A 25,937-nucleotide genomic window follows, 5' to 3' on the forward strand; every position below is an offset into this window, starting at 1 on the left:
ACAGCTTATAGTGATCATGGTTGCAGTGATCAGCTGCTTATATGGATCAAAAAGCTCGGGACAGAATTATTCCTATACGAATGCTGTTTAAATAATCCGCTCATAGTAATCAAGTAGTCCAGTATTCATTTTGGGTCTCTTCATATATGACATATGGAAAAACATTTTAAACTACAATAAATCTATTTTTTGTACTTTACTCCTATGATAAGCGCTGCAGCACCATTATTGCCCAACTGAGGCTGCTGCTGTGTGAACATTGAAGTCATGAGACAGAAAGTAATTTTCTCTCAATGACAAACATAGTCTCCTTGAAGCTTATGACAATAAACAGGGTGACAGATATTTAAGAAAAGGATCACTGCTCTCTTCACCTGTTCTGCCACCGGGGAAAAGAAGGAACTTGTCACTGGCTGAAGTCAGAACCTGCTGCTTCAAAAATGAAACAGCTGTACTGTATTTTGACACAGTCAATAAAATTCAGTAAAAGTGAAGCTGTACGCTTTATTACTTTATATTCTAATAATATACAAATGTCAATTAGATGGTATTCTGCATGGGAAATAAAGAAAAAGAAATATTACAATTATCCGCAGTGATATTTGACAGACGTGATCATTATAAGCGGTTTCCACTGTACTTATATCCTTATCCGGTTTCTTCATCTCCAACTGCAACTTCCTAACTTAAACACTTGTAAATGGACAGCTTGCAAAAGAGAAAATGTGTCAAAGAGTAGATGATAATGTTGGTATGTTGGTTCTCTTAAGTTCCCCACACCACAATTTTACTCTTACATCTGATATTATCTAGCCTAGTGATAATATAACCACAGTCAGTGATCTGAATGCTCATTTATTAACAAAGAGAAAACCATGAACAGGGACAAGCGCTGCTCTACACTTTCCTCACACAGACTCATCAAGCCGGATGGGGGATCGAACCATCAACATTCTAGTAATAAATTTGCTCTTCTAACCTTTAGGCCATCACTTCCCGCCTAGGGGTCGTGACTTAATCTGTCATCAATTTTGTGCCAAGTCATCTCTCTTGCCTTGTTAATTGCAGCAGTTTTGCCCTTTTTGGTGAAGACTCATTTATATTCTTCATATAGTTTCATCAGCAGGGTGTGTTCTGCTGCTGAGAAGAACACCGCTCTAGTTTTCCCCTCTTTTTGCAACATAGTATCTTCTTTTCGATAATTGACTGCTCTGGCTGCTTATGTACTCTGTACATGCACACACTGCAAGCTTATTCCTTTCTGGCCAGAGTTAGCATTGACTAGACATGACTAAACTGCGTTAGTGGAACAGCTTGAGCCTCAAGTGAAAGTTGATGTTAATTCTAGCCAGGCTTTTTCAAGTAAGTGCAGCTTTTTTTATCTGCGTTGATGGAACACCCCTCTGTAATACTGTTGCCCTGCCATGTCTTCTACAAGTCTCATGAATGAGATTCAAGATGCAAGATTAGTTTATTGTCATTTTCTTGTGTATTTGCATACACACACTGCTCCCAGCCCACAGCAGTGCAACAGCAACAGAAAGGATAAAGATATATACTATATAGCATATACTATCTGAAAATTCCCTTTAAAAGATTATAAAAACATATAAATCCCAAGAGAAAACAAAACAAAACAAAACAAGAAAAGAATGAGCAGTTAGCAGCACAGTGCATTAAAGTGCATTTAGAGAGAAAAGTACATGTCTCAGTTCGATGTAGACAACTCTTGCATGTCAACGAGTGACCAGCACTGATGGAAGAGTTATATAATCCATTTTGCTGTCCAGAGAATGAACACTAGGCAGCATGATTGTTGGAACTGCCGGTTCGTATAGGGTTAACATTTAGCCTAGTTTGCACTCCTCCGCGCTTGCTCCGCTTCTGCATCCTGTCGTACCGCTTTCGATGTTTCCTTTCCGGTGCTGCTCCAGGCAAGGTCATGGTCCATGGCCTTTGGGTCAACTGGGCATAGCAAACCAGGCACATTCAGCTGATTTAGCTCTCCCAACCAGTATTTACTGTAGCAAAAGTCTTTGTTACAAATGTCCAAAAGAAACTGATGATCATAGACATATTTCCCTTGCAAACATTGGTCGCGCCACCTTCACACCAGTTCATGGAGAGAGAGAGAGAGAATACCACCAACAAGGACCTCTTAATTTCTCTTGTCTTCACAAAATAACTCTTCTGTTCGCTTCCTCAGTGCAGTTTCTCTTTTGGAATGTTAGTAACAGTGGCAGGTAGCAGTTAGCAGTAGACAGCTAGCTAGATGTTTTGATTTAAAATATATATAGAAAAGATTACATTTCCTCTTCTGTTCTTGCTGATTAATGCTGTTACTTCTTTAAAGTCTTTTCTGAAGATTATTTGAAGGTTATTTTGCAAAATGTCCCACTTTTAGGTCCAAGTTTGCAATGTATTCAGGAGCCCATCTCTGGTGCAGCCACTCTCTCTCATTCCAGAGTGGGAGTTGTCTGAAATATTTGCTGTTGTGGATACACAGGCAGAATTCCTGCAGCTGACAATGACAGCATGTAATATTCATAACATGACTATATTTGGTTTTTCTGAATACCAACGTTATTTTGGGAATCTTGGCAGTAAATCCTGCCATTAACTGTAGTAAATTTTATTGTTTCTGGGTTCCGCTCTGGTATTTTCTCTACATCTTGGTTGTCTCTTTGCTGATGTGTCAATTGGACCAAAATACACTAAAGTAGTGTGGTAAACAAAGAGAAAATATGTTACTGGAAAGACTGAAAGCCCTATTTTTGATTTCTCTGTGGTTCTAATTCTGTTGAATCCCTCCTTGGTTCTGGTTCTGACTTCCAGCTGAACCCACAGCTGAGACTGCAGATTCCAGTGAAGAAGCAATAAAGAAGAAGCAGAAAGGCAGGAGGAGAGAGGCAGCCAGTCAGAGACTGCTGGCTGTGGGACACAAGATAAAACATGTCCTCATCTCTGGGTGAGTAGGGTATTGCGGCTACTGTGTCATTATATGCAGAAGTCCTCTGAGTGCTCCTGTGAGAACATTTATCAATATATTTCATATATTAACACAAGCTGACACAAGCATGCAGCATGCTCCCATGCGCACCCCGAATGACAGGCACACAGATAGGACCAGTAAAGATGGATATGTTTTGACAGTCCACAGGCCAAAAAACATTACACATGTGGGATGTTTTTGGGATACTGGGACATGTTTCCCAGTATGCCCATACACCACTGGCCATAACCCACTGTTGCAGCTGTAAAACAGTTGATAAACCTTTTTGAGCATCACACAACCCCCATGAAATGACTTGTTTCACTATCAGAATTTGATCCATTCAGTCTGATAATATCTGGAAAGTCTAAAAGAGCTACACAATTAATGGCCAAACAGCCAGTGTGGGAATGTTGCGCCCGACATGAGTTTTAAAAACTCTATACTGTTAAATACAGAGAGATTTATCTGACGGTGATAGGCTTAATCAGCATTGTGTGTTTGGCAAGGGCTTAAACATTCAGTTTCAATTCAATTTTATTTCTATATCATAACAAAAGTTATCTTTTCACATAGAGCAGGGCAAGACCGTACTCAATTTACCGTACTTAATTTAGAGAGACCCAACAATTCCCCCATGAGCAAGCACTTGGCGACAGTGGCAAGGAAACCCCCCCCTTTAATGGGAAGAAACCTCAAGCAGGTGGGCAGCCATCTGTCTTGACCGGTAGGGTTGAGAGAGAAAGAGGGAGGGAGGGGGAGAGGAGGAAGAGAGACACAGAGAAGCATAATAACAACAATAATATCAATAACAACAATAACAATAGAAATATGACTAGTAATAATAATAGCAATAATAGCCAGAGAAGGTGTCAAGATAGGACACCCACGGGACCATGCCACCATCCCTGCACCATTTCCGCAGCCAAGGCCCACAGTTTGGATTCTGGAGTTTCCTGCAAGATGAGAAAGCATAACAACTCTGGGGAAGAGGGCAAGTTAGTAACATGCAGTAATGGTACATGAATGCATATAGATGGAGAGGAGGAGGAGAAGAGAGGAGCTCAGTGCATCACATGGAGTCCCCCAGCAGTCTAGGTCTATAGCAGCATAACTAAGGGCTGATCCAAGGCAAGCTGGCCCTAACTATAAGCTTTATCAAAAAGGAAAGTTTAAAGCCTACACTTAAATGTAGAGAGGGTGTCTGCCCCCTGAACTGAATCTGGAAGATGGTTCCACAGGAGAGGGGCCTGATAGCTGAAGGCTCTGCCTCCCATTCTACTTTTAGAGACTGTAGGAACCACCAGTAAGCCTGCAGTGTTCTAGTTTCCAAGCTCTTTAAGATATGATGGTGTCTGACCATTAAGGGCTTTGTAGGTGAGGAGAAGGATTTTAAATTCTATTCTGGATTTTACAGGAAGCCAATGCAGCAAAACTAAAATGGGAGAAATATGATATCTTTTTCTAGTTTTTGTCAGTACATGTGCAGCAGCATTATGGACCAGCTGGAGAGTCTTTAGAGAGTTGTTAGGGGAGCCTGATACTAAGGAATTGCAATAATCCAGCCTAGAAATAACAAATGCGTGGACTAGTTTTTCTGCATCTTTTTGGGACAGGATGTGCCTGATTTTTGCAATATTATGTGAGTGAAAAAAGGCAGTCCTTGAAATTTGTTTTATGTGGGAGTTAAACTCCCAAATTCCTTATGGTGGTGCTGGAGGCCAGGGCAATGCCATCTAGAGTAGCCATATCGTTAGATAATATCTTTCTAAGGTGTTTAGGGCCAAGCGCAATAACTTCAGTTTTATCTGAGTTTAGTAGCAGAATACTACAGTTCATCCAGTTCTTTATGTCCTTAAGGCATGCTTGGAGTTTCATTAACTGATTGGCTTCATCTGGCTTCACTGATAAATATAATTGGGTATCATGTGCATAGCAATGCAAATTTATGGAGTGTTTAAGAATATTACCTAAAGGAAGCATATATAAGGTGAACAGCTTTGGTCCAAGCCTGTTAGCCTGTTACTAAAGACAGATTGATCATATCTAGTAAAGAAGTGCTAACTAAGGGTAAGACTTCCTTAAGCAGTCTAGTTGGGATGGGGTATAAGAGACAGGTTGATGGTTTAGATGAGGAAATCATTGAAGTTAGTCCAGGAAGGTCAATTGGAGAAAAACAGTCTACATATATATCTGGTTTTAAGCTGTTTCTAAGGTTCCTGTGTTTGGGGATAAATACATGGATCAATAGAGTTATGACTCTGTCAGCCTGGCCAAAGTGCTGAAAAGGAACCTAGGGCTGTTTTTATTCTTCTCTATTAATGATGAATAATAGGCGGCTCTGGCATTACAGAGGGCCTTCCTATATGTTTTAAGACTATCTTGCCAGACTAACCGAGATTCTTCCAGTTTGGTGGAACGCCAAATCCTTTCAAATTTTCACGATGTTTGCTTTAATTTACGGGTTTGGGAGTTATACCATGGGGCAAACCCATATGTTTTATCACCTTCCTTTTTAAAGGGGCGATGGAGTTGAGTGTTATTAGCAATGAGCCCGTGGCACTGTCAACAAGATTATCAATTTGGGAGTGACTAAAATTAGCATTAGAGTCCTCTGTAGTATTAAGACATGGCATTGAATTCAATACTGATGGAATTGCTTCCTTAAATTTCACTAGAGCACTATCAGATCTAGTGAAGACATTTTTGTCTTATGACGTGTAGTCTAGTAATGGGGATTCAAACGTTATTGAGTAATGGTCTGATAAAATAGGGTTTTGTGGAAAAGCTATTATTAAAGCCATATACAAATAGAATTGGCTGCAAAGTTTTCCAGGTTGAGTGTGAGAGACTAAGAACAAGGCTTTAGAATGAGTTATAATTAAGTGTAGGTCTAGGGTTGATAATAAGGCTTGAGTTGAAAATGGCTGCAACTCCACCTCCTCGGCCGGTGTCTCAAGGAATGTGAGTATTAATGTGACTGGGAGGAGTGGATTCATTTAGGCTAACATATTCTTCATGACACAGCCAGGCTTCAGGAAGACAAAATAAATCGATATGATAATATGATATTAGATTGTTTACCAATATGGCTTTAGATGACAGAGACCTAATGTTTAAAAGTCCACATTTAATTTTCCTATTTTGTTGTGATATTGCAGTGGTGGTGTTAATTTTTACTTGATTTTTATGAATTAATCCTCTTCTGTTTACTTTAGATTTAATTGATTTAAGTGGTCGGGGGACAGACACACACAAACTGTGGGCTTTTGGGTGCGTAAGTGAAAGTGGAAATACAGAGAAGCATGTAGGACTACAGTTCTGCCTCCTGGTCTCAACTCTGGGTCATCATGGTTTTGGTCTACTAATAAACTCTGCCATATTTGTAGATATGAGAGCAGCTCCTTCCAAGGTGGGATGTATGCCGTATCTCCTAATCAGACCAGGTCTTCCCCAGATAGTCCGTCAACTGTCTATGAAGCCCACATCATTTGCTGGACACCACCCCGACAGCCAGTGGTTGAACGATGACACGCAGCTATACATGTCATCACTGGTCAGATTAGGCATGGTCCCAGAGAAAACTATGGAGTCCAACATTGTCTTTGCATATGTACACACCAATTCAACATTAATTTTAGTGACCTCTGATTGGTGGAATCGGGAGTCATTCCCGCTGACATGAAGAACAATCGTACTGGATTTATGCTTATCCTTTGCCAGCAGTTTTAAATTTGATACTGTGTCACCTGCTCTGGCCTCAGGAATGCATTTGACTATGGTCACTAATATCATTAACTTCACGCTTCTCACTGTGGACCTACCAGTAATTAGAGTTGGTTTCTCAGGGAGTGTGTCACTGAGTGTGAAAAACCTCTTAGAAACGTGAACTGGTTGGTGGTGAACCATGGGTTTTTGCTTAGGGCTATGCTTCCTTTGGACAGTCATCCAGCCACCCTGGCTTTCCTGCTGCTTGGGAGCTACCAGAGGAGTAGGAGCTATGCTAAGTCCTTTGGAGCTTTGCCTCCAACACTGCAAATAAACAACATATATTACACGTACCATTATCACTAAAGGAGGAGGAGGAATAGCTAAACATATGACACACTGAGCAAGAGAGAGCAGGAGAGGGAGAGAGAGAGAGAGAAGCCATTGCTAGCTTTTTAGCCAAGTTAGGTGTTAAGCTAACTGCTGAGCTAAAATAAACTAATAACTGTGGGATTAGCAAAAAGTTGCCAAAAGGAGAGCGCTAAGAGTGCTTGAGCAGAACTAGCCTAAGTTTAAATATACAGCGGGTAATTATCCACATCCATATAGTAAAATTAACTGAGTTGAGAGCAGCAAAAACATTATCAGTAAACACAATGTAACGAACGTTCATTTATATGTAAAAGTTCCGCACTGCAGGTTTAATGACTAAATGATCAATCATTTATTCAAAAAGTAGTTCATTCTAGGAGGAATTTAAAAACTGTGTAATGCATTACTGAAATGTAATCAATTTTTCCTCTGCAGTGTTCAGAGTGTTTACAGTCCGGCTCAGGGTTTCTTCAGGGATATTGTCCATGCTGAGTATAGGGCTGCCACCGATGTCTATGCACTCATGTTCCTGACTGATGTCATCGATTTCATCATCATTGTCTTTGGCTTTTGGGCTTTTGGGGTGAGTGATGGATGGAAGTTTTGTAATTATTTACTGATTATCAATTAAAACAGAGGATACTATGAAAAGAAATCAAATTTAATTATTAAAATTAAAATAAAATTGAAATATATTTTCAAAATTAAAACAAAATCAAATTGAAATCATCCACAAAAACCTGATATGCTATTAAAATTGAGCAGGCTTTCTTAGCCAATTTTGCAGTCTCTTTGATTGCAAAGTGGAAGGCATGACAAGTATGTTATTTACATTATCAAATATAATAGCTAAACATGCCATACTTTAAACATAATGTTTTAATCAGTTAATAGAGAAAATCCCTCCTGACATGTGTTACTCTCCTTCAGAAACACAGTGCAGCAGCTGATATAGCCTCCACCCTGTCAGAGGACCAGGTTCCTGAGGCCTTCCTGGTTATGCTGCTCATCCAATTCAGCACCATGATCATCGATAGAGCCTTGTACCTGCGCAAAGCCGTCCTGGGAAAACTCATTTTTCAGGTTCAGTTCACCCTCAGATTATTCACGCATCTGTCTGTCTGGTTTCCTGTTTGTCCCTTTGAAGAAGTCAGGAGGGGGAGGACTGTGGCTTTCTGTCAGTTGTTTTGTTTGCACCTATGTTTTGTTTGCACCTATGTTTCAGCATTCCTTACAAAATAATAAGTTTAATTTGTAACATCATGTGACTTTATTAGTGCCCAAATGGGGAACTAATGTGTACAGGTGAAAACTGTGGTGTGTGGCCTGCAACATTTGTTAGGATGACATGTTTAGTATTGCCTTGCTCTTCATTTTTATAACATCATCTTTCTGCATTTTAAGTATTGGATAATTTTAGTTTTTCCTTGCATCTTTGCTATCCTCCCTCTGACGTTCCTTGTCTCTAGGTGATCCTTGTGTTTGGGATCCACTTGTGGATGTTCTTCATCCTGCCTGCTGTCACTGAAAGGTGAAGTCAAATTATAAATTGCAGACTCTGTGACTTGCACTTTGGGCTGTCTTGGTAAAATATTGGATTCAAGATTCATCACTCTGAGAGTACTATACCACACATTTTAGTAATCTTCAGAATACTGCTGCAAATTAGACTTAATACGTTTAATCTGCCTTCTCTATTTCTCTCTGTTTAGGATGTTCAATCAGAACTTTGTGGCCCAGCTCTGGTACTTTGTCAAGTGTATTTACTTTGGCCTGTCAGCCTATCAGATCCGCTGTGGATACCCCACTCGTATTCTTGGTAACTTCCTCACCAAGAAATACAACCACCTCAACCTGTTTCTCTTTCAAGGGTACGGACACAAAGTAATCCTGCAGCTGTCTGATCTGTTTAGTAGAATGAAAATGTGCAGCAGGATGTAATTCCAAAAATGTTCCAAAGATGTGTTTACGTATACATACACACATATATATATATATACACACATATATATGTATATGTGTATGTGTGTGTGTGTGTGTATATATATATATATATATATATATATATATATATATATATATATATATATATATATATATATATATATATATGAGTGCATATATACATATATACATACATATATGTGTGTGTGTGTGTGTGTGTGTGTGTGTGTATATATATATATATATATATATATATATATATATATATATATATATATAGATCTATCATTATAAAGGTATTATTGGAACAAAACAACCGAGCACCTGTGACAACTGCAAACCTGTAGATTTTTTTTCTCTCCCACAAACACAACACAATAGTTCAATTCTTCATTGCAGGTGCACAAATCCTTTTCTATGGGTCACAAATTAAGGAATCCATATGCTCACATTTTTGCTACAGTTGCTGCAGTGAATATGGTGCCAAACACATTCACACACCCGTATTAAATAATGAATGTTATGAATGTTATGGACAAAATTTGCACATCCACAAATCAATATGTGAATCCATGCAATGATAGTTACACACCTATAGAATATTTTCCCACAAATACATTTTTTTTCTTGGATATTTTGCTAGAACAAACACAAGTCAATAACTACAACTGCTTGAATCTGCTGCTATGAGTCTCAAATGCTGTTTTTCAATTTTGCACCACATATGTCAGTGAAAATTGGAGCAAAAGTGATTTGTGCACCTGTAAAGCCAGGGGCAGTCACTGTTCAGAGATCAGAAATCCCCCCCGCAGCCAGACCTTATTGGTTCATTTGGGCACCTGTCCTGTCCCTTGGTGCCCGAACAGAAAAGAAAAAAAAAAAAACCTCCAGCCTCAAATCTCCAGCCTTTGTCATTACCTGACCATTCAGACTCAGCAGAAGAGCTGGCACCTGATGTTTGAGGTATGTTTTCTGATATCACCGACCATTATACTTTTGTGTATACAGTAGTTTAAATATGCATGCTGGTCAGCTATGTTGGTCATCAATGTTTCTTAGTTAGGTTAGCTCTTCTTGCTTCTACTAATACTAGCACATGATTCAAATGATCATCTCGTCATCGGACTCTGCAGAAGCCTGATAACGACCCATTCATTTGAATCAGGAGTGGTGAAGCAGGGAAACATCTAAAACATGCAGGGCAGGGGTGTGCCCCACGACCAGGATTGAAAAACAGTGCAGTAAACAGTTCTTGCGAACAGCATCGCAAAACTCATATGGCTGGAAAAACAAAGCTAGCGTTAGTAAACAAGCACCAATACATTCAAGCCCACTGTGCTCTGATTTAATAATTTGTCCATTTTTGCATAAAACAAACCTGAAATGAAAATAAAATACTGAATTTCAATCACAGCACAGCTCCAGGATAAATATGACCTATGGTTCACTCACTTAGAAAACACCATTATTCTCATGTTAAGTGCATACTCATGATATGATACTCACCTGCAAAGACCCAACCTGATTTGTCATTTTTTCTAGAGGGCCAAACAGAAGAGAATATTAGGAATCAATGCACATAATTTAGTATGAGTGTATCTTCCACCGACTAATTAGTGTAAATTAACATAACAGTGTAATTTGTTAGCTAGCTTAATGTACCTTTCAGGAAGCAAGAGGAGCTAACCTAATTAAGAGACTTTGATTACTAATGTAGCTGACGAGCATGCATATTTAAACTACTGTATAAACAAAAGTGTAATAGTGGGTGATATCAGAAAACATACCTTAAACATCAGGTGCCAGCTGAACCTCTGAATGGTTGGGTAATGATAGAAGCTGGAGATTTGAGGCTGGAGTTTTTTTTTTTTTTTCTTTTCTGTTCGGCCACCAAGAGATAGAACAGGTGCCCAAATTAACCAATAAGGTCCGGCTGCCTTCTCAAATGAACTCCTTTGATTAGCTTAAAGGGTCTTCTGATCTCTGAACAGTGCCCACCCCTGGCTCTACAGGTGCACAATCACTTTTGAAGAGATTCAAGATTCAAGAGATTCAAGATTCATTTATTATCATTGTACAGCACAAGATTGTATAACGAAATGTAGTTTTTAGTCCCTTGATGCTACTTACAAAAACAGAAATTAATAAATAATAAGTCATAAAAATAAAACTATTTTTTATGTTGTAGTGCAGAGGTTGAATTGAGGAGTCTCACAGCCTGAGGAAAGAAGCTGCTCTGTAGATACTTCTGTATCTCTTGCCAGCAGGGTGGACAGGCTGTGGTTGAGATGGGTATTGTCTTTTAGCATCCTTTGGGCTCTATGCAGGCTCCTCACCGATATCACTCAGATGCTCAGTAGATGGGTACTGATAATGATATGAACTCTCATGATTGTTTGAAATCCGGCCGATGATGGTTGTGTCATCCGCAAACTTCACAACAGAGTTCTCTCCATGTCGGGGGTTGCAGTCATGGGTGTACAGCGTGAATAGGAGGGGGCTGAGCACACAACCTTAGGGGGCTCCGGCGTTGAGCACTAGAGTGGAGGATGTGTGACCACCAATCCGAATTGTCTTGGGTCTTTTTGTGAGGAAGTCCAATATCCAGTTCCAGAGTGTGGTACTCAAGCCCAGAGTGCTAAGTTTTCCAATCAGTTTCATGGGGGAGATTGTATTAAATGCTGAGCTGAAATCAATAAACAGCATTCTGATGTAGGTGTTATTTTCAAGGTGTGTGAAAACTAAGTGGAGGACAGTGGAGATGGCATCCTGTGGATCTGTTGGTTCTGTATGCAAACTGTATAGGGTCCAGGCTGTCTGGGATGTTGTCTTTGATGTGCTTGAGAACCAGTTTTTCAAAGCACTTCATCAGAATGGGAGTGAATGCCACATAGCAGTAGTCGTTTAGACTAGACATAGACTTTTTCAGTACAGGGATGATAGTGGCTTTCTTGAAGCAGGTGGGAACACTCCTGTGACAGTGATATGTTTAAAATGTCAGTAATAACATGGTCAGGGATGTTATCAGGCCCAGCAGCATTATTCATATTCACTCTCAGCAGGATTTTTCTCACAACCGCTGTGGATACTGACAGTGGCAGGTCCTCTGGAGGCGGAGTAGAAATTACAGCTGACTCTTTGTTGAGGATATCGAAGCGAGCATAGAATGAGTTGAGCTCATCTGGCAACATGGCCTCACACATTATGGGGGCGCTCCTGCTTTTGTAGCCTGTGATGTTCTGGATCGCCTGCCACATACCTTTTGGTGTTGTTGGTGTTGAGGTCTCTCTCCAGTCACTGCTGATGTCTCCGCTTTGCCCCTTTGATGCCAGCTTTCAGTCTTGCTCTTGGGATATTGTATGTTTTCTTATCACCCGACCAAAAGGCAGCTTTTTTGGCTCTGGATAGAGCCCTCTCCATTCATCCAGGCTCTCTAGTTGGGGAATGATTTTATTGTCTTTGTGATCACCACATCATCAACACATTTGCTGATGTATAATGTCACTGTTGATGTATATTCCTCAAGATTGATGTGGTTCTCCTGGGTTGCAGCATGGGCCAGTCTGTGTACTCAAAACAGTCCTGTAGAGCTGCTATAGCTTCATCCTCATCTGTTTGCTCCACATTTCACTGAGGTATGAGGTGCAAAGCGAAAAACAGCATTTGAGACTCGTAGCAGCAGATTCAAGCAGTTGTAGTTATTGACTTGTGTTTGTTGTAGAAAAATATCCAAGAAAAAAATATATTTGTGAGAAAATATTCTACAGGTGTGCAATTCCTAAAGCATTTTTCTCTTTAACTTCAAATTTACTGATACAGATATATGTTTTCTACAACTACAAATTCCACTGTCACAGGTGCTCAGTTGTTTTGCTCCAATAATACCTTCATATATCATCACAGTGAGAGTTGAATGGGTAAGGAATCAGCATACAGTATATTGACACTATGATAGATACAGTGCATATGTGTATACATGTATATGTGTGTGTGTGTGTGTGTGTAGGTTTCGTCTGGTGCCTTTCCTGGTGGAACTGAGAGCAGTGATGGACTGGGTTTGGACTGACACCACTCTGTCTCTGTCTAACTGGATGTGTGTGGAGGACATTTATGCCAACATTTTCATCATCAAATGCAGCCGTGAGACAGAGAAGGTATGAAGTGTATAAGTACAGTCATGTGACAGCAGACCAAATGACTTCTTGTGGGATGATGGCACTTGGGGAAAAAATGTAAAAAAACAATTTAGAGGGACAAGCAGTAACTCCTCACAATCAGCTGCAACAATAATATGTGAAAAACAGTCTTTTATGATTAAAAACAGTTATGTATCATAACCCCAGATTTTATGACTACAGGTGTAGCCCTCTAACAGTGGTTGCTATGTGCATGCGCAGTCGTGAAAATTTTCTTTTGCGCCCTCTGCCCAGCACGGGCCCCTCTCAGGTCTGCACTGACCTGAGCTCTGCTCCCACATAAGCCAGCTTTTTCTTCAGCTGATGTAGGTGGAGCCGGTGGGGCCCACAGCTTAGAGGGCTAAGCCTATACTCATGGAATCTATGGTTATGAAACGTAACCAACATTCTATTACATAAAGGCTTCAATAAGAGCTAAGATTGGGATAAGGGTGAAGTTGGATGTGATCAATGCCCTGTTGGACCACCAGAATCCATAAGCACTTAACACACAAGTTCACAAGCACCATAACCACACAGTAAACAATAAAGTTAAAATACCATAAGCTGCGCCATGGCCCTCTCCTGCTCCAAGCCCTGTCTGAATGGTCAGGACAAAAGCATTACACTCCACTCACATGGCAGGGTAGAACTAAACTTGCTGAATCACAATGCCACGAGGTACAGGCAGATATCACATGGTAAGTGAGAGTGCACAGCAAAAAAGCACACATACAGCAAACTTATGTTTCCAATCAGTTTCATGGGGGAGATTGTATTAAATGCTGAGCTGAAATCAACAAATAGCATTCTGATGTAGGTGTTGTTATTTTCAAGGTGTGCAAAAGTGGAGTGGAGGACAGTGGACAGGGCATCCTCTGTGGATCTGTTGGTTCTATATGCAGGCAGCGACGATCATTACACATTGTGGCAATCCCAAAGCCTTGCACAAACAAGTTAGAAGAGAGCTTAATCATGTGACAGCTCACAATGCACATACCAAGCTCTCTACAGTGATGATTGTGTGCGCATGACATGCCCAGAGCTGACAGTGTGTCGCTGGTCATCAAACACATTCAATACTGAATGAATTAAGGGAAAACTCAGGCATATCACACAGATAAAAATTAATAAAGCGGCAAGGTGAAGCCCACAATCCCGCTATACAGAGGTCCTCCACTGCCATTTCTCCAAGGACAGCTGTGGAGGAGGATAAAGCTCTCACAGGGTGGGCATGAATACCAGACAGAGGTACCACCCCTGCTGAAACATATGCCTGCGTGACAGCCTCACAATCAATGAGTCAAATGCTGTTGTGTCAGAGGTTTCCCTCGGGAATGCTCTTTGTAACACACAAGCAGCTGTTGAGTCTGTCTGGAGCCTGTAGTGTGTGCCACATATTGAGACAACGTGTGCACCGGACAGAGGCGATGTGACATTTCTTCCATCTCATTTCTGTGAGGAGGAGTGAAAAATCCTTCCTAGGAAATAACTCTGAATCTAAAGGAGATGGTTGTGACTTTGGGCATAAATGCAGGATTCGGCCACAGAATGGTGGAACTCTCATTTCTGATAATGAGACAAGATGGAGAGACTGAGAGTGCACAAAAATCACTTACTTACTTTCTTTATGCTGAGGTCAGGGCTAAGAGAAGTACTGCTTTTAAAGACAGTAACAGGCCTCTGTCTTCTGACTCCTTTTAAGAAGCGTTTAGCAAGTGGATGCCATGGATTCCCTGACAGCAGCTGCATCATTGTCGGAAACCCTGGGGCTCATGCATTCACCACAATAACCGCTAAATCTTGCTCCTGTTGCACTCCACAACAGGCAAGGAAGTAAGAAGTAATACAGATGGAGAGGGAGAGGAGGAGAGAGGAGTTCAGTGCATCATGGGAAGTCCCCTGGCACTCTAGGCCTATAGCTGCACAACTAGGCTGGTCCAAGGCAAGCCTAAGCCAGCCCTAACTATAAGCTTTGTCAAAAAGGAAAGTTTTAAGCTTTCTCTCTCTCTCTTGGGTGTAGAGAGGGTTTCTGCCTCCTGGACTCAAACTGGGAGATGGTTCCACAGGAGAGGAGCCTATGAGCTACTTGAGCTAAACTGTGCCAACAGGGCAGGCATCGTAATCAACATTAAACTTACCAAAATATTGTGACAATAGTCCAACTCAGTACGAGTCCCAGAGCTGGGGGGAGCAGCAAGTGAGCTAACTGTTAATCATAGCTGTCAATCAATGCCCAGACAGCAGACCTCAAAGCCTACAGTATGTCTTCAAATCTTATTAACAGAGCAATAATTAGAAAGCCAAAATTTAGCAATTGAGACCATAATGACTCGTTGAAAAAAATCATTGACTTAGTACCTCTAGAGAGAAGTTGACACGTTTAGAGCCAGGGATTTTTTGGAGTTAGCGTCTAGCAGCCATCAGTGGCATTGCACTTTGAGGGACTTTGAGGGGAAGCATTGGCTTCAGCTTCAAATCATGGTTACTGTTTTGTTTTAGTGTAACTGTCCTTTCACAGTCTGGCTCTGTGTTCCTTAGTTGCCAGTATCCACCAGTCCAATAAATGCCCTTAGACTTTTTCCTTGTTTGTTGCACTGGACTGAGTAGGAGAAGGCCTTTGTACAGGACATTGAAGTATGCTTTCACACTAGTGGTGAAATGTGACTGAAGAGTTTAACATTTGTTTCCATAGATTTGAGTAATTTGCATTTACAACCTCTGTGTGCCATGTTTGAAGAACTGCATCATCATGAAATTGTAGATAAAAGAGTTTGCAGGTCATAGTGTACCTGTGTATTTCAATCAGACTTTATTTATATAGCACTTTTCATACAAAAACAGTGTAACACAAAGTGCTTTACACAATAAAAACAGTACAACCCCCCCCCACCCATCCACACACAAACAATAAATGATTATGTAAATAAAGGACTCCATAAAAACAGGATCTGAGGAAATGCTATCATAATTCTCATGAATTTGCAATGAGGAAACACCAGAAGTAGGATAAAAATTTCAGAATAGCCAAATAAAATAACAATACGAAACTGAAAGAAAGACAGAAAAAGGAAGAGATGTATTAAAGTGAGTAAAACCAGAAATGTAAGGTAGGGTACTGAAAGGAAATCAAAGATAAAGATAAAATAATAATGATAAAAATAATAAAATACTAAACGAGAGAGGATGTGTTGAGGTAAGTAAAACCAGAGAGAAAAAGTAGGTTATAAAAAGGAGAACAATCATAAAAAAAATAGAAATAGAATAAAAGGATATACTTATAAGTAGTAAAAACAGACTAAAACATATGAATAAAAGATGAATAAATAAAATAAATAAAGTTCAATTAAAATCCAGACTAAAAAGGTAGGTCTTAAGTTTGCTTTTAAAATTATCAACATTCTCCATATAGAGAAGTGACGTGGACCATAATAATAAAAGGATGCCTCACTGTGAGTTTTTGCTCTGACTTTAAGGATAATTAAAAGGCCACTACCAGAAGACCTGAGGGTTCTAGAGGGTTCATAGGATAAAAGCAAATCTGATAAATAGGTAGGACTAAGACCATTCAGAGCTTTATAAACCAATAAAAGGATCTTGAAATCAATTCTGAAGCAGACAGGTAGCCAGTGCAGAGACTTAAAAATTGGTGTAATGTGTGCTCTCTTTCTGGTCTTTGTCAATACACATGGAGCTGAGTTCTGAAGCAATTGTAGTTGTAATATATTCTTCTTAGGGAGACCAGAAAGCAGAGCATTACAATTGTCAATCCTGCAGGTAATAAAAGTGTGCAGTAGTGTCTCTGTATTGGCTTGAGAGGGGAACAGTCTCACTCTGGCAATGTTTTCCAAATGATAATATGCATTGTTAGTGATATTTCTAATGTGAAATATCACTCCTCATTCCCCTTACTTGAGTTTCTCCGCCCATCTCCCCGCCTGCACATCATCTCCTTGTTAGTTCTGTTGGTATTTCAGTCCTGTGTTTCAGTTCAGTCTTGTTGGATCCTTTATTCTGTGTTGTTCAAGTTTTATTCTGTCCAGTTCAGTTTTGCTTTGCTCCTGAGGCTAAATAAAGACTATTCTTCAGTTCATACTGCCTGCGTGCCTACATCTCCTGCTACTTCCTGATCGTACTGATGCGCTGCTTGTGTCAAAATGTTTCTTGCCTACCAGTTACCCAATTATGCTAAGCATTACATTTTTTTAAAATACTGAACATTGTATTTTTGCTGAAGTTGCATATCTAAAAATTATATTTTCTGCCCTCAGAAATACCCGCAGCCTAAAGGGCAGAAGAAGAAGAAGATAGTGAAATACGGCATGGGTGGACTCATCATCTTCTTCTTGATCTGCATCATATGGTTTCCCCTTCTCTTCATTTCATTGGTCAGATCAGTGGTGGGTGTGGTCAACCACCCCATCGATGTCACAGTGACTGTCAAGCTGGGAGGATACGAGGTGATCAATATTTCATACAGCAGTCTGTTCTACTGTCACTTAAAATAGAAAAAATACAACTTATAAGAGTTATGACTACTTTAAAACTGCAGCTAAGCCTAAACGTTAAGTTATTTTAATGATTATTTCGCATCTGCAGATTGTTGATAATAATTAATATACAGTATATGCTGTCATTATACAGGGATTATTTTAGATATGGCTTCTGAATGCATAATTTTGCTTGCTGAGCATCACAATGATATAAGATCAAGTAAGACTTTCAATTAGAGATTAAAATCATTGTTATCTAATTTTGGGATTGGAGACTACAGAAAGCCAGTGTTACAAATTGGGGTTGTGGGGTTTGAAGGATATGGGTGTTTTAAGTTATGTTGGAGACTCAATTCTGTGGTATGTTTTGAGGTTCAAGTACATTTGCCAGGAAGGAGGGAAATCTCTAGGCATTATACATCTCTATATTATGCATTATCATACTGTATCTGTACTGTATACATCTGTATCCCAGATTTGTATGAAGATGAGAATGTATTTTTTCTTTCTATGTGTGTGTCCAGCCCCTTTTCACCATGAGTGTGCAGCAGCAGTCCATCAAGCCCTTCACAGAGGCTGGATATGATGAACTCACCAAAAAGTTTGGAGACAATGCGGTGCGTGCTGTTTTCAGTTTGGTTTATGTGCCTGTCTGTATGTACTGCTACTAACTGGCCTGCTGGCTGATTGGTGTAAGCAATTATTGGGCTGGTTCTTTATAGTTTTGGCAAGCTCAGTGTGTCATTCTTGAAGGGAAACTACACACTAAATAATTTTTTTACACTATACAAATAATCACATAAGTCTGTGGTGGCATATGATGTTAATACAGGTTATTTTTCAAACAATACACATTTTGTGTGTAAAAAAAAACACTTTTTCCACTCAAAATTAGCTTATTTCTGCTTGGATTTGAAAATTCAATCCAATATTTTCTTTGAACAGCTTCTTAAAGAGGAAGGACAAAAAATGGACAATCGCCTTTCCTGACGCTCAGCATTTTTCTCTCTCAGTTCAAGCAATTTGTGGAGTAACTTATATGCAAGAGTATAATTTCTACTGGGGATTCCACTTTTAAAATCCTGGTCAGTAGTGTGTGTGTGTGAGTTGATGCCTCTCTTTGTATCTATTTTTCATGGACCCTTTTGTGTGTATGCACATCTAGGTAGCCATGCAGTTCATCACTCTCTACAGTTATGACGACATTGTGACGGCCAAGATTGAGGGCAGTTCAGGATCAGTGTGGCGGATAAGCCCCCCCAGCAGACAAGAAGTCATTAAAGAACTGCTTGGAAGCCATGGTGACTTAACACTACGTCTGGCCTGGAACTTTCAAAGGTAAAACCTTTTGTCTCCTTGTTACTAAATGGCACCGTACTATAGAGATAGTGCATAGTTATCACCAAACTAACCAGGTAATTTTCAGCTAACAAAGGCATAAGCTGAAGCTGACAAAGAACAGCTGACTGTGGCAAATGATAGCTGAGGCTGTTCACAAACTTTTTTAAACCACTACACCTCTTCACAGGAATTTTGTATGATGCGTGCAAAGCATGCAACCTGCAGTTCTAGCTCTGTGACAGATTAGTCCTTGTCTTTTTTTTCCAATTATACAAGGAATTAGAAAGCCAGCTGACACCAATACTATGTCAGGAACAAACGCAGCCGAATCACAATACAGTCAAATTTCAGTTCTTTTAGCCAACAGGTTCTGTCACCTCAGACTCTATCAGCATTTTTTTAAGCTCAACTTTATATTGATCTTTCCATTCTTCTTTCGGTTCTGCCAGACGATATTCTGACTGCTGCACAACTGGAAAACTCAACTGAGCAAAAGTTGGGAGACTCAGCAGCCACACATTTCTCCATTCTCTATTTCTCTGTTTAGTTTCTTCAGGTTAGGCTAACCCAATGTTGCTAACTTTGGAGCTAACCCCTTTCAATTTTCCAGCACTTGTGGAAACACCAGACATGACTTTTCTTGGTCTTGACAAGCTGCAACATTTATTAACTGACACACTGTAGTCTGTACTGTACATTTACTACCAGACTGACAACTTACTGCTAACCTTTTCCCCTGCTCCACTCACATACATCGTCACTTTTCTGCCACTTGCTCTCTCACTCACCCACTATGCACACATATTACGCACTGCTGTATTCCTTAAAAGGAGCTACACTACCACAAGTTTCCCAGGCAACAACACAGAGGTTAACTCACATTTCAGAACAGCACTGAACAGAGGCTCCCAAAGCGTATTGATTTCCGAATGAATGGATATTTGGTGTTATTTTTGACATTAAAAAAATATTTTCTTGGCCTGGTGGGGGTTCTTGTTGGCCTGGCGGCCCACCAGGCCTTTACAATTATTGGGGAAACACTGGCTATAAAGTAAAGTGTACATAATATCAGTATACCGATGCCAAAATACAGCTGAGTGTGACAAACCACTGCCGAGACTGTCAAAGGATAGCTGGGGCTGACAAAGTAGGGCTGAGACTGAGAGTATAACAAAAGCTGACTAAGTACAGCTTAGGCTAAAAGAAAAACAACTTAAGCTGAAAGTAAAACTGAAGCTGATGATTTATAACTGAAACATACAAAATTCAGTTGAAGGTGACAAACCATGGCAGAGGCTGACAAAGTACAGCTGAGGTTGACAAAATGCTGCTGACTCTGACAAAGTATAACTGAAGCTGACAAAGAACAGCGAAGGCTGATAATTTTAATTCAATTCAGTTTTATTTATAAAGCACCAAATCACAACAAGTTATCTCAGGGCACTTTAAAACTCCCCTTTAACGGAAAGAAGACTCAAGCTGAACTTGGCTCTAGGTGGGTGGCCATCTGCCTTGAGAGGTTGGGTTGAGAGAGAAAGAAAGAGGGAGGAGGAGAGATACACAGAGAAGCATAACAACAACAACTACAACAACAACAACAACAACAATAACAATAATGATAATGATAATATAGATATGACTAATAATAATAATAGCAGTAATAGCTGGAGAAGATTTCAAGGCACGACATTAACAGGACTACGTCACCATCCCTGCTGCAAAGGCCCACGGTTCGGATCCCGGAGGTTCCTGTGAGACGAGAAAGCACAAAAAAAATACTCTGGGGAAGAAGCCAAATTAGTAACATGCATTAATGGTACATGAATGCATACAGATGGAGAGGAGGAGAAGAGAGGAGCTCAGTGCATCACGGGAAGTCCCCCTGCAGTCTAGGCCTACAGCAGCATAACTAAGGGCTGATCCAAGGCCTGGTCAGCCCTAACTATAAGCTTTATCAAAAAGGAAAGTTTTAAGCCTACTCTTAAACGTAGAGAGGATGTCTGCCCCCCAGACCAAATTTGGAAGATGGTTCCACAGGAGAGGAGCCTGATAGCTAAAGGTTATAATGTATAAATGAACCTGACAATGTACAGCAGAGACTAACAAAGAAATGGACAAAGTACAACTGAGGCTGAAATACAAATACTAAGGCTGACAAACCACTGATGATACTGACAAAGTATACTGAAGCTGGCACAGTACAACTGCTATGTGGGACAGAGCAGGTGAACCCAAGTGCAGACACTCAACGGTGAGGAGACTTGATAGAAACAAGGTATTTTTTGTAAAGGCTGGTAACTGGGGCTGGGGCTTGGGCAGTTAGCTGGGAAACTGGAGCCAAGTCTTGGGCTGAAGGCTGGGAACCTGAGGCTGAGGATTGGGCTGGAAGTTTGGGACCTGGGGCTGAGGCTTGGGCTGGAGGCTGGGAACATGAGGCTTAGGCTTGGGAAGAGCAGGAATCCAGGGCAGGAAGCAGGGCTGACGAGATGAGACAAGTGACTGGAGACAGGGGCCGGAGACAGAGCAGACAAAACTGCGAGAGACAGGAAGCAGGGTTAGGCACAGGAAAACAGGCAAAAACAAGAAAACTGGATAAATGCAGATGAAGTGGCTTGAAGCATAGTAACAGAGGCAGAGGCTATAATCTGGCAGGGTGGTAGTGGCAGAGCTGGGTATGCATAGAGAGCTTGATAAGGGTGATCAGTTACAACTGGTGTGGCTCTGCTCTGACTCCAGCACACCTGTCTCCACTCTCTCTCTCACTCTCACACAAAAACACACACACAGACACAGTAGGAAAGAGGGAGAGAGCCACTGGGAGAGTGGCAGCAGGTTAGGAAAACATAGGATTATAACAACAACTGAGGGTGGCAAACCACTGCTGAAGCTGACAAAGTACAACTGGGGCTGATAAACCACTACTGAGGCTGACAAAGGTTAGGCACAGTTTAGGCTTACTAAGTATAACTAAAGCTGAAAATGTACAGCTTAGGCTGACAATGTTGACTGAAACTGACAAAGTACAGCAACAGCTGACAAACCTCTGCAGATACTGACAAAGTATAACTGAAGCTGAAAAACCACTGCTAAGGCTGACAAGGTACAGCTGAGACTGACAAAGTATAACTGAAGCTGACAAAGCAGAGCTGAAACTGACAAAGTACAGCTGGTGTTGCGCCATAGAAGAAAAAGGTACAACTGGCAAAAGGTTGTCTTGAATCTATGTTTGCAGTGGAATTATAGATGTTTATATATTCTTTTATTCTATTAACATTTCTGCTAACATATTAGGCATCACATGGCTATAATGGTGTCATATTTTGTCATTAGAGGAAGTTGCATTTGTTTGAGCGCTGCCCCTTTAAGAGAGATTCTAAAAAAAAGTGTGTTGTTGTTGTGGGCCGGAAGTTTTTCTCTGTTGTTAAGAAAAAATGAACAGTATGCTTTGTAACTGAACCGAGCCTAAAATAAAAGTTGTCACAAGAAAATGGAAAGTAGCCCTAGTCCGTTTTGAGGGTGCAACACTGAGACTAACAAACCACCACTGAGACTGATTGAGGTTTCTACCCGTTAAAGGAGAGTTTTTCCGTACCGCTGTCGCCAGGTGCTTGCTCATGGGGGAATTGTTGGGTCTCTGTAAATTAAAGAGTACGGTCTTGACCTGCTCTATGTGAAAAGTGCCTTGAGATGACTTTTGTTGTGATTTGGCACTATATAAATAAAATTTGATTGATTGATTGATTGATTGATAAACAGCTGAGAATGACAAAGTACAGCTGAGATTTACAAAGTATAACTGAAATTGGCAATATACAGCTAAGGTTGACAAAATATAACTAAAACTGATAAAGTACACCTGAGGTAGGCAAAGTACACCCAAGGTTGACAAAACATTGCTGAGACAGACAGAATATAATTGTGGCTGACAAATTACAGCTAAGGCTAATAAACCACTGCTGATGCTGACAATGAATAACTGAAACTGACAAAGAACAGATGAAACTGACAAACCACTACTGAGGCTGACAAATACAGCTGAGGTTAAGAAACAATTGGTGATATTGAGAAAGTATAACTGAAGCTTACAAAGCACAGCTGAGGCTGACAAAGTATAACTGAAACGGACAAAGTACAGCTGATGCTGGATACTGCCAAAGTACAGTTGAGGTTGACAAAGTACTGCTGAGGCTATGAAAGTGCATTTGATGCTGAAAAAGTACAAACTCTAACAAAGTATAACTGAAGCTGCCAGGCCACAGCTGAGGCTGTCAAACCACTGCTGATACTGAAAAAGTACATTTGAGGCAGACAAGGTACCAATGACTCTGACAGTCTCAGCTGAGCTTGACAAAATACTGCTAAAATTTAGAAAGTACAGGTTTTACTTATATAGGCTGATTAAGTATAACTGAATCTGACAAAGCACAGCATAAGCTGACAAAGATAGCTGAACACATACAGCTGAAGCGAACAACAATAGCTGAAGCTTAGTAAGTATGTACAGCTGGATGGAGTATAACTGGACAGCTGTGGTTCAGTTAAAACTGAAAAATGTCAGCTGAGCCTGACAAAGTCCGACTGAAGCTGACTGAAGTTGAGCAAAGTATGTCAAGGTAATACTGGGCCTCACATGCTGGAGTCTGAGATGTCCTCAAAGGACCACCATGTAGAAGATGAACCATTTTAATTTAGACAAAGATATGGCTTCTTTACACCAAAAGTCGTTTGCCCATTAAACATAAATACTGGCCTTAAAATGGCTGGCTTAAAAGGCTGTAGCTCATACATGCTATTGGACATATGATACATAGTGAGTATAAGTGAAAGAACAAGTGTCCAGTGAGATAATGTAAGACACTATATGGATAGCTTTTAATTCCGATAGCCTTTGCTTTTTCAAGATATTTGTTTTGCTCTCTGTAATTAAGTTTTTCCTGCTATTTCAGTGTTATTACTGGGTATCTGTGATGTGTCACTGAATGTTTTCATCTCTAAAAGCTGATTAAATCTGTCTCTCCTTCTCTCTGAAAATTTCTGTCTCTGACAGGGACCTGGGTAAAGGGGGGACTGTGGAATACACTTCTGACAAACACTCTATTGACCTGGAACCTGGGAACCCAGTCAGAGCAGATCTGGCCTCACTACTGGTTGGCAATCGCACTACACCTGTGTACGTTCACTCTCTGGAAGGATGGTTCTGTGAATACAAGTGTTTTGTGTTTTATTTATTATAGGTAGCTGTAACTTACAACTATAAATTGTCTCTTTTCTCAGGCATGTTTCCAATATGTTTCCTAACTACATCCGTGCCCCCAATGGAGCAGAGGCCAAACCAGTCAGTCAACTATATAAAGGTCAGAGTTCACTGAGTTATTGTTAAATGAAGTAAAGTTCATCTTTTTTTTTTTCTTTTTTTTTTTAAGAAAATAGATCCATTCCCAGGATCAGACTAGATAGTCAGAAGTAACAGCAAAATGAGCATAAGGAAGGTCACTGGTAAATGCTATTATATCACCGACAAAAGGTGTCCGGTCCTTGAATATTTCGGTCTCCTCTTACTGGATTAATTTGACTAACTTGGTGTCGCAGACCATATTCTGTCTCATAAAAATACTACAATGTTGGCAAAGTGCCTATTTGGAATGTTTGCAGAATGATTAACACTAATGGAAGTAGAATTACCAATAGACTAATTACCATTATAGCAACATAGTCTCAGACTGGATATCTATTCTCTATATCTCTTTTATATTTATAATTCACACTTCAAAGTGTCTGCTTTAACACAGCTGATTTGTTGTCTTGTAGGTAATGAAGATGGTTACCTGAATATAACCCTGTCCCTGATGAGTGACAGGTCACTGAATGTCAGTGGGAACCAGGAGTGGTGGGACATTGCCATTGCAGGCTGTAAGGAATCATGTGGGGTTCTACCCATGGTCATATTCAATGACAAAGTCAGTCCACCAAGCCTGGGCTTCCTGGCTGGATACGGGTGAGAAACACACACTCATAAATAACAAGTACATGGACTGGAGAAGATAACACATATAGTAATAATAATAATAATAATAATAATAATAGTAGTAATAATAATAATAATAATAATAATAATAATAATAATAATAATAATAATAATAATAATAATAATAATGGATAAATATAATAATAGATACAGATAACTAGAATGTACATTTCCTGAAGAAAATGTTTGTTTGCTGCCAATCAAAGATGTTTCATTTTTATTGAATTAACTTTGATCACAGTCATTTAAGTGGTATTTGTACTGTAGCACCACTTACATGTGTAAGGCCATCAAATTGTGTAGAACTGATAGGTGTTTATGTGTGAATATATCAGTCAAATTTGGTTGCAATTGAATCATGCATTCAAGAGATATTGCATTGCTATATAACTTGCCATATGGTGGTGTTGCCATGTATGAATATGTTTAGCATGTGCCCAGGTGTTACCTGAACCCAAGAATTTTTAATCTAAGCCACACCCAGGGGGGAAGGGTCAGATATCTTCTGTCTGCACTTTTTATTTATTTAATTAATAACAACAGAATTGTAGTGCTGACATTGCATCAAATCATACAGACTTGTTCAATGTCTGTTTTAGTAAAGCATCCCAAATTCATTGTCAATTGTTGGCAAATTGAACTCCTGTAGACCACCAAAAACTCAATACCTATAACAGATAGCAGAAAAGTAATAGCAGTCATCACAATAATATGCTTAATATGTTAGAATTGGTAGCATCTTATTAGCTGTAAGTATGTGAGAGGAGAAGCGTTACACTGAACACAGAATAAAAATAATATCTGGAGAACAATAATGGGATTTGCTGACTGGTAAATCAGATTTCAGCAATCACGCAATAAGTAAAACTTACAACTGAAATAAAATA

General features: G+C 40.0%; 1 protein-coding gene across 4 annotated transcripts in view; it reads left to right on the forward strand.

The window, feature by feature from the left end:
• Positions 1-25,937, forward strand: part of piezo1 (piezo-type mechanosensitive ion channel component 1) — a 172,031-nt gene that overhangs the window by 138,692 nt on the left and 7,402 nt on the right. For all 4 annotated transcript variants that reach the window (XM_042433271.1, XM_042433272.1, XM_042433273.1 and 1 more), the window contains 12 exons: positions 2,836-2,968; positions 7,508-7,655; positions 8,003-8,155; positions 8,542-8,603; positions 8,785-8,943; positions 13,023-13,170; positions 17,463-17,651; positions 18,209-18,301; positions 18,850-19,022; positions 24,073-24,195; positions 24,300-24,379; positions 24,834-25,020. In XM_042433271.1, coding sequence (XP_042289205.1) covers positions 2,836-2,968; positions 7,508-7,655; positions 8,003-8,155; positions 8,542-8,603; positions 8,785-8,943; positions 13,023-13,170; positions 17,463-17,651; positions 18,209-18,301; positions 18,850-19,022; positions 24,073-24,195; positions 24,300-24,379; positions 24,834-25,020 — 1,648 coding nt within the window. The remainder of the gene's footprint in view (positions 1-2,835; positions 2,969-7,507; positions 7,656-8,002; positions 8,156-8,541; positions 8,604-8,784; positions 8,944-13,022; positions 13,171-17,462; positions 17,652-18,208; positions 18,302-18,849; positions 19,023-24,072; positions 24,196-24,299; positions 24,380-24,833; positions 25,021-25,937) is intronic.

Source organism: Thunnus maccoyii, chromosome 14 (assembly GCF_910596095.1).
Source record: "Thunnus maccoyii chromosome 14, fThuMac1.1, whole genome shotgun sequence".
Taxonomy (NCBI): Eukaryota; Metazoa; Chordata; class Actinopteri; order Scombriformes; family Scombridae; genus Thunnus; species Thunnus maccoyii.